Source organism: Camellia sinensis, chromosome 5 (assembly GCF_055761805.1).
Source record: "Camellia sinensis isolate YWXY chromosome 5, ASM5576180v1, whole genome shotgun sequence".
Lineage (NCBI taxonomy): Eukaryota > Viridiplantae > Streptophyta > Magnoliopsida > Ericales > Theaceae > Camellia > Camellia sinensis.
Window position 1 is genome coordinate 64,472,300 of NC_138965.1, and position 9,884 is coordinate 64,482,183.

Sequence of the window (9,884 nt, forward strand, 5' to 3'; positions counted from 1 at the left end):
TAAAATATAAAAAAAATAAAAATAAAAATAAAAATAAAAATAAATAAATAAAATCACAAGGATGAATTTGTTAATTATTATGATGAGACATTAGCAATGAAAACAGAAATTATATTCTTACAATTTTTTTATATAAATTCTTCACCTTATGTTCTTACAATTTTTTTATATAAATTCTTCACCAGAATGATATATCATATATATGATGGTGATAGTTTTATTATTGCAGTAGTCATTTATTTTAAAATGATCAAGTTTAAATTTAACTGCATATATATATATATTTTCTTCTGTATGTGTAACATATATATATATATATATATATTTTTTCTCTCTCTCTCACTAATATATTTGTCTTTATATTTTAGTAGAAAAATCAATGGAGATGGAATCATGTGTCCCTCCTGGCTTTAGATTTCACCCAACGGTGGAAGAACTCGTGGGATATTATCTCAAGCGAAAGATTAACTCATTGAAAATTGATTTAGATGTCATTGTTGACATTGATCTCTACAGAATTGAACCATGGGACATCCAAGGTAAATTGGCTTTCTTTTCAAATTTTTTCCTATTACTTAGACCAATTGACCAACCAAAATTACCATGTAGTACTTAGGTTTGATTAAATTATGATGATGTGAAATACAGATAGGTGTAGATTGGGATATGAAGAACAAAGTGAGTGGATGAGAAAGACAAGGCTGTGCTTTCAAAGAACAAGGCTGTTCTTTCAAAGAACAAAATAATAGGGATGAGAAAGACCCTAGTGTTCTACAAGGGCCGCACACCCAATGGAAGGAAATCTGATTGGATCATGCATGAATATCAACTCCAAACATTTGAACATGCACCTCCTCAGGCAAGTTCAATCAATGACTTGCAACTACAACAAATGTTTTCAAGTTTTTTTTTTTTCATAAAAATTACTTCTAAACTAAATGGGAAACAATGTCAAGAACATAAATGGAAAACTAACTTCTATAATTTCTTAGTGAGGACAACACAATATTACCCAATTACTGCTAGTAGATTACAAAACGTATACACCATTAATCCCTCATACATAAAAAGCTCAAAAACAGAGAACATTTTTTGGGTACATATCAAGCCAAACCCATTCGGTGAAAAACAGGGCCGAAAGATTACAAATGCATACACCATTTTTCCCCAGTTTGATTCCAGAGAAAGCTCAGAATTAGCGAGGGGTGAAAGAACACAAATCAAACACTCAAATCATCTACTATTTCAATTCTTAGAGAGACTGATATATATATACATATATATATATATATAGAGAGAGAGAGAGAGCACTTACCCGCAAGAGGATAGTCGGCGGTGTTGGTGGAGGAGAGGAGAGTCGGTGGTGCCGGTCGAGATGGAGAATCGGTGGTGCCGGTGGAGAGGAGAATCAGTGGTGTCAATGAAGAGTTTGTTTGTAGTGATGAACCAAGATTGAATTTAGGGCAAAAAGAGAAAAGAAAAAAAAATAAAGAGGAAGGGTATATATATCAGGTTCTAAAACTATGTCGTTTTAATTTTTTTCAATTACTTTTTGTGACGGCACAGAATACCGACGCAAAAGTGACCTGAAATGGCGCGAAAAAAAGGTGCGCGATGTAGTTTTTGGAGCCAAAAAATGGAAAAAAAAAATTAAATAATTTTTGTTTGAGACGGTAAAAATTTGGCGAACGCAAATAAAAAATTTTTGTGACGGCGTAGTCTGCCGGCTCAAATAATAACACTAAGTAAATTTTTTTTGAGACGGTCCTACTTTGCCGACGCTAATAACACATTTTTTAGTCAGCAAATGTTTCTGTCACAAATAATGGGACTCAAATAGCTCATTTTCTTGTAGTGGTGCAGTCTACTTGTCGTTTGTTTGGATAGAAAAGGTAACAGTTGTAGATCAGTTCAAAATCACAGAAGTATTTAGATATATTCAAACATCAAGAGCTCATCCGCAACAACCTAAAACCATAGGGGAATTTTAAGTGCTTTTTATCCTTATATTTATATTTTTCACACTTACATGAAAATAAAGGTTAAAATATCATAAAAAAAAATACATAATTTCGAGAAGAAAAAAAAAAAAAGTCTTGCATTACAATTCCAAATATATAGAAAGTATGGGTATGGGATCACAAGTATTTCCATATGATTGATAACTGAACAACTTGTTAAAAAGAGGTTTTCCACTACTTTTTCTTCAAATTGGATTGTACTTTGGGTGATTGGACAAACTTTTTGAAACCTTGCGGGGCAGCCACCGATTAGGTCTTCCGTTGATTGTGCGAGTCGAGTAACTTTTTAAAACGTCATCAATTTTTATTTTTATTTTTCCCTTTCTTTTAACCCATTTTTTTGGATAATAAAAATTAAAATGCATTTTAAGTGGATCATTTTTTATCAACTACTTAAGAAAGGTTGTTTGCATATCCTAATCATAAAATTTTGTGTTAGTTAATTGGTTTAGAACCCCCATTATAATAGAATTGGTATAGGTTTCAAATCTCGAACTCTTGTCCTCTTTGAGATAGAAATAGTCATTGTACACTACAAGAATTTACACAATTGCCGACCACTTTTGCCGACCAAAAAAATTTTGGTCGCAAAAAAATGACATTTGCCGACCAAAAAACATTTCGTAGCTAAAAGTTGATACTATTACCGATTAAAGTACTTTGGTTGCAAAAAGGTGATTTTTTGCGACCAATTTAAAATATTAGTCGCTAAAAATGATGTCAGGAGGTGAAAAATTGGGCGGGAACAGTAAAATTTTTTAGCGACTAATATAATTTGGTCGCAGTTATCAAAACGACGTCGTTTTGATATCGAAATGCACTGGCAGACAATGGCCGACCAAATTTTGGTCGTTATATGTTAAGATTCTGCGACTAAAAACAAATTTAGTCGCTAAAGGTGAAATGTTTTTTTAGTGTGATATATATCACCGCCCCTGTTCTGTTCTTGCTCTCTGTTTACAACTATTTGTTCAAACATCTCACACAGATTCTCCTTCACCACCAAGCCTCACCTCACCGCAGACCACCACCACTGACACAGATCGCCACGGCCACCGCCGTAGATCCCCACTGCCGTCGATGATCCTCCTCCGTCTTCCGCTGGTGCCTCTCTCTCTCTCTCCTAAACACGCACCGCAGTCGACGATCCTCCTCCTCCACTAGTGCCTCTGCCGGATCCGAGAAGATCGTCGAAATCTAAATCAGATTTGAATCCTAGGCCCAGATCTAACCGTGAGCGATCCACAGCGACGCAATGGCTTCCAAATCCTACGACAGGATCGCCGATATCTGCGACGACCTCATCACTCTTCTTATCAAACCCTACACTTTCTCCTCCTCCTCCACTAGTGCCTCTGCCGGAAACCAAACAGAAGCTTGATATATCTGTGCATTTTTCGCTCCAAAATTTGTTTGTGCCTGTCTCTCGCAGATGTGTGCAAGAAGTTCTTCCACCTGCTCTTGATTCTACTTCAGACCCACCTGCAATCTTCGATGGGACGACAAGGTATAAGGTTCAGAATTAACGCACTTTCTTTTGGGTTATTTGATTTTGATTTTTTTTTTTTTAGCATTTCCCAGTTGCATCTATGTGTTTGTTTCAATATACCCATTTGAAATTTTTGCTATTTTTTTGGACTTGTTCATGTAAAATTGATTTTGGGAATTTTTGAATTTCTTGATTTTCAGGCTGTACAATTCTTACATATGCCCGTAAGCCCAACGTGCGTGGATTACCCGAAACTGTAAGGTTGTTTTCTAACCTGTTCTTGCTCTGGCTTCTGCTTAATTTTCTCTCTCTCTCTCTCTCTCTCTCTCTCTCTCTCTCTCTCACACACACACACACAGAGGTTAAGATTGTATATCATTTGAATAAAGTGTATTTGTTTTGGACACATTTTCATTTATTTGTTTTCTTTATTTTGGAAAACAGGGATTGCAGGAGAAGATAAAATTGGTTCCTATTGATCTACAAAACAGGCCAACTTGGTACAAGGAGAAAGTTTACCCGCCGAACAAGGTGAAATTATTCTAATGCAGTCTGTGCTTTATGGGTATTTCAATGAATGATGTATATGAAATTGTTCCAAATGGTTTTATATGATGTAAAATGAAATTCTCTGAAATGTCAAGTAGAAGAGTCAAAGTGAATTACAATAGAATGGCTTCATTGCTTGAATATTACAGATTTACAAAAACTTGATGGCTTAATTTTAAGTGAAACTTGTGAGAATTTAGAAATCTTACAACTCGGTTATGAGCCAAACAATGGATAGTTCTGTCAAGAAGATGAAATTGAGATGAGACAAATAGGTAGCTAATAGTTGTGTCAGTATATAATACACACTAGCGGCGGGTGCACACACAATGGGGCGTGCAAAGATCTGTAGTTTATGATGAGTGCAAAGCTCTATAGTTTATGATGAATAGAAACCGTCCATGTTTGAGGAGTTTTAAATATTTGAACCCGTTTGAATTTTCACATGACCATTCTCAAACTCATCAATTGTTGGGGGCATTTTTGGAAAATCAAAAGAGCGTGACAGAACTTTCATGTTCACACCAAATAACATGTACACATTATATAATATATAGATATATCACTTTCAGCCAATGTACCATTTTCTGTTCACGAATTTATAACTTAGTTATTTTGTGCAGGTGCCATCTTTGGAACACAATAATGAAGTCAAGGGAGAGAGTCTTGATTTAGTTAAATATATTGACAGTAACTTTGAAGGCCCTTCCCTCTTTCCCAATGTAATATTTTGAAATTCAATTTTTTTAACTCTTTATCCATCCAGCGAAATCGAGCTCATACTCTGGGAATGCAGGATCCTGCCAAGAGACAATTTGGAGAGGAGTTACTGTCGTACACAGACTCATTCAATAAAGGAGTGATTACTTCATTCAAGGCAGATGGAATGAATGATGCTGGTAAGTTGAACACATACTGATTTCAAGTTAGTTAAATATTGAAAATAACCATAGGTAAACAATAGTTGTATTCTGCAACAGATGCTTCATTTGATTACATTGAAACCGCACCCTCCAAATTTGACGATGGACCCTTTTTACTCGGCCAGTTCAGTATTGTAAGTGGAAACCTTATATTTGGTTTGTCCCCTTTTTTTTTTCCCTCTCTCAACTACTTGTCTTTTCTTGGAGTTTTATCAAATACTGGTCTCAAGTCTTGTTGTCATCAAGTTTTTAGAGGTAGATCTGCAAAATAAGATATGTTGGGCTTTTACTTATGAAATGTATGATGGGGTACAACTTCATGGTTTGTTCTTTGAGATACTGTGATGCCTCTAATCGACAAGGGATATATATGACCTTTCAGGTGGATATAGCTTATGCTCCTTTTATTGAAAGATTTCAACCTTTCTTGTTGGATGTGAAGAATTATGATAGCAGGCAGGCCAAAACTGACAGCATGGATTGAGGTACAACTTAAATTTTTCCTTCTCCTTTGGCCTTATCTGTATCTAGAATTCCATTCAATTCATAATAGATCTATCTCAAGTAAGTATGTGGCTCTAGCTGATTAGAGAATAATGATGAATGACTAATCTAGTAACATTTATACGATAAAGTTCATGTAATGGATGAACATGTAATGGTTGAACTGTATAACAATTCATCTGTAATTTGATTCCACATTTTGGGAGAGACTAAAGATCAACCCAAAGTTAGATAAAATGTTTGTCGTGTAAATGGGGATTACGATGTAATCTAAGAAGTACACTTCTAAGAAAGTGGTCTGACACAACACGGCACTACCCATCCTTCTATTCTGTTAATTGAAGTCCCTATGTGACCATTCGGTACATTTTCTGAGAACATCTTGATCTAAAATTTCAATTGAGATGAATTTGTCCCATTTGCATGCTTTGTTACAAGTTCACAATCTCTTGTTTTGAGGGAGATTGTGGTGCAGTACAATGCTGATGTGGCTAATGGAATGCAATGGAAGTTTGTTCCTACTCAACGCGAGGTTATCTAGTTTATAATGTGTCATATATATGCATAACATATTATATATATGAGTAAATTACACTAACCTCACCTGAGGTTTGGAGAAAATACAAGTAGCTCGATAGTTTTGGTATAATTACATTAACCTCACTTTTAGTAAGATTAAAGGTATTGAAACTAGGGGTTATAACAACTCTGTTTGAAAAATGCCGTATTCTCTTCTATAATTGTGAGACTTATAACAACTCTGTTTAAAAAATGAACAAGGCTTGTTTCCGGGCAAGTACCAACTGAACTAGTGTCATGACACCTATGAAGCACATACACCCCCCTGAGGCATGCATACGAGTGTTGGAAATCGGGCGAGGTTTTGGAGTCATTGTTGGTGTGATGTTGACATGTTGGATGTGGCCACTTACCCCAATGTGGCTTGTGCAGCTTTGAATGGGAGGCTGCGTTGTATGATTATTTGAAGTGTGATGGTGGGTGTGTGTTTTAGGATATTGATTTACAAAGGGAGTTTGATGATTGGGATTTGGGGGATTTGAGGGATTTGTTGGAGTGAGTTCACTGGGGCAGTTGTATGCTTCTTAGCTTGGGGATGGAGCGGATCGAAGGTTCTTTCGGCTGCATTAGTGTAAATTTTTATTATGAGACCCTTGTGGGCTCTAGGGAGGTCTCTCTTCCCTTCGTGAGGGGTTTGGGATACAAAGATTCCATCTAAAGGGCCGCCTTTTGTTTGATGTGCAGTGCATGGTAAAATCCTCCTATTGACAATTTGATTAGAAGAAGGCAGGTGCATGTAAATTGGTGCTATATTTGCAAGCATGATGAGAAGAATGTGAGCCACCTTCTCATTCATTGTGATGTGGCTTGGGAGCTTTAGCCCTTCTTTTTATGTTTGGTGTTGATTGGGTGTTTCCCAAGGAGGTGGAGGAGTTGCTCTGGTACTAGGGAAGAATTTGAGGAGGTCAAGTTTTGGTGCTTCGCTTCTCGCCTATTATGTGGTGGACTTGAGGTGAGCTCAATAGGAGAACCTTTGACAGTGGGGAAGAGCCAATTTTAAAGATTGTCCTTTTGTATAGTTGGATGTGGGGACGGTTAATCCTTTCTTGACTCATTTTTTTTTGATTTTGTAGATACTTTTGACTATTTTTTATGTACAGTTGAGATAGCGTTTGTACATGGGTTGCATCCTCTTGGTGCCTCTAAATCATATACTTCATGTCAGAAAAAAACGAAAGAAGAGAGGTTAAGCTCTGAATAAAATTAATTAGAGTACAGGGATGGCCAGAACAGTGTTTCAAATGTAAAAAAGTGAGTACAATTGCTTTGATAACATTGTGTACTATTGTGGGGTGTAAGATTGAGAGCAATAACAGTCAGGTTGTAATGGGAAAAATACCAGGGAGTGTATTTGTCTCACCATATGTAATTTTTACTGTTATTGTATTGCCCTATCTCACCTGCTTATGTAGGCATTTGCAGAATCACATAAATTCTGTGTAAATTTTATTTTATTGCATCCATTGCTTGGGTGGTTTTTTTTCTCAACAAATCTGTGATGCAGAGGACAAACAATTGAAGTATTTGACATAATGTGTGTCTGTATGCTTTGAAGCAGTGTTTGGATTGAAAGTGAATACGTTAGTAAGAGTTCGCTTATTCCTGTTGGTACTTAAAGGAATCTATTTTATATATATATATATATATTATCTTATGGTTCTTCCTAATGTCTTTTTGTTTACAGTGGAGGAAACGAGAAATTACAAAAAAAAATTTATCGGAATGGTGAGACATTGTGCCCTTTCCCATAGATTCAATGATGTTTGATGTGTTGCTATTCGTTCTTTTGCAGAATGCATGATACTCATGTTAACCTACGAGGCATGGATACCTCTTTGGAAGTCACATACACATGTCGGACATGTTGGGGATATGTTGGGGGACCCTTTTCATTTATTTATTTTTTACTAGAATAACATACCAAGGTTGATGAATTTGACGAGAATAAATATTTTGACATAGAATAAATATATAACATTAAGAAAATATCACATAAAAATTATATAAAATTGTATGCTTTGCAGGTGACCCCGACGTGTTGTGTCTTATAATTTAAAAAATTTGCATGTCCGAGTGATTGTGCTTTTTAGGTGTTAACCATGAGAATGTCCCAAAGCAAGGTACTCTTTCTAGCAGGACCACTCATATAACTTGCCAGACTTCCCTAAATATACATTTTTTGTATTTATTGTTCACAATCAATTATTTCCCTGCAGCTTAGCTTCCCATAACATGCTTGCAAATTTGACATAGTTTACTCATGTTTCATTGTTAATTCCTAAGTTTCCAATCTCATCCACAATTATTTTCTAGGACAGCAGAGCATGCTTCAGATGCCATCAACAGATTTATTTATCAGTTCTGATCATGAAAGTAAAATGGACCTGTTTTTCATTATTATTATTATCATCTCAAATCAAGTTACTTTCAGTCTCCCTCGCTCCCTAGAATCACCTTCAGTGGGGATAATGTCACTCTTCCTAACTGGTACATTTATCAATCTTCTTCCTACATGCTCAAACTATCGGGTTCGTTGGATGCCCTCCGGGAGATCCCATACTCTACCATCGCATGAATTTATATTCCTAATCCTATATCCCCTAGTTTTTCCACACATCCATCCCAACATTCTCATCTCGGTTACATTCCTTCTACTACAATGTTTCTTGATTGTCCAGCATTATGAAACCATAAACTATAGTTGGTCTCATAGTCTGAGTCATCTTGTAAAATGTTTCTTTAGTCTCATGGGAATTCCTCCACTGTTGCACAATAAGATACAAGTTAACTGCATAAAAGTTCTATACTATATTTCAATCTAATCAAGCCCTTGATACAACTTTTCTTTTATATCTTGAGCTATTTTCATTTTTTGTTTTCCAAGTATGCAAAGGACAGGGGATTTCATTTTAGAGTTTCAGTTGAGTTTGGTTTTGTTTAAGTAGTTTCAGTTGAGTTTGGTTTTGTTTTAGAGTTTTTAACTGATTTGAGTATATACGGATGGCAGGAATTTCTGTTGTGTTACCTTATTATTATGGTGTGTTCCCGTTGAGAGGTAAATTGCTTAATGTGAGGGAAGCAAGCCATAAACAGATCATGGAGAATGCTGAAATTCAGAGCATCAAGCAGATTCTTGGACTTCAGCATGGAAAAATAGTATGACAGAGTGAAGACTTTGACATATGGTCATTTGAGGATCATGACTGATCAGGTTTAAAACATTTAACTTCTTGTTTTGTTTTTTCTTTTGGTTTTATCTCTATGTTGATTCATTACTGAGTGTGAATGCATTTTAGTTTGTTTGCTGATGACTTGGTTAAAAGTTTCAATTTTTATGCATTCACAGGACCATGATGGATCACATATTAAAGGGCTGTTGATTAATTTTATTCATTCATTTTGGCCATCGTTGCTAAAAATTCCTTCTTTCTTAGTTGAGTTCATTACACCTATTGTGAAGGTATGTACTCCCTGTCCAATCTTACTTTCATTACACCTTCTTTCATTACACCTATTGTGAAAATTGGCTTTGCATGTTTGTTGTCTGGGTTTGAAGCAATTGTGATTAGTGTGTTATGATAGAAAAAGAGGAGACTTTCACCTACCACCTCTGTGGTTTGGCAATTAGGCAAAAAACCCCTAAGGTTTGAGAAACCTACAATTACCATGATGGAAAGCTAATGGACCAATGGCAAAATGGTAAAAATATATGAAATAAAAAGAGAATAGAAAAAATATATGGTCTACGGTTGACAATTTCTAGTTTATGGTGGCTTGTGATGTTACGTAGTTGATGGTTGACAATTTTCTAGTCTTTGG

General features: G+C 35.7%; 1 protein-coding gene across 1 annotated transcript; it reads left to right on the forward strand.

Moving 5' to 3' along the window:
- Positions 1-379: 379 nt before the first annotated feature.
- Positions 380-9,227, forward strand: LOC114274668 (uncharacterized). Its single transcript, XM_082871805.1, is given in 14 exon segments — positions 380-539; positions 649-678; positions 3,162-3,528; positions 3,711-3,771; positions 3,955-4,041; positions 4,683-4,781; positions 4,856-4,958; positions 5,040-5,116; positions 5,365-5,432; positions 5,434-5,467; positions 6,499-6,560; positions 6,927-7,017; positions 8,497-8,593; positions 9,073-9,227. Coding segments are annotated over 14 exon segments (1,491 nt in total).
- The last annotated feature ends 657 nt before the right edge of the window (positions 9,228-9,884 follow it).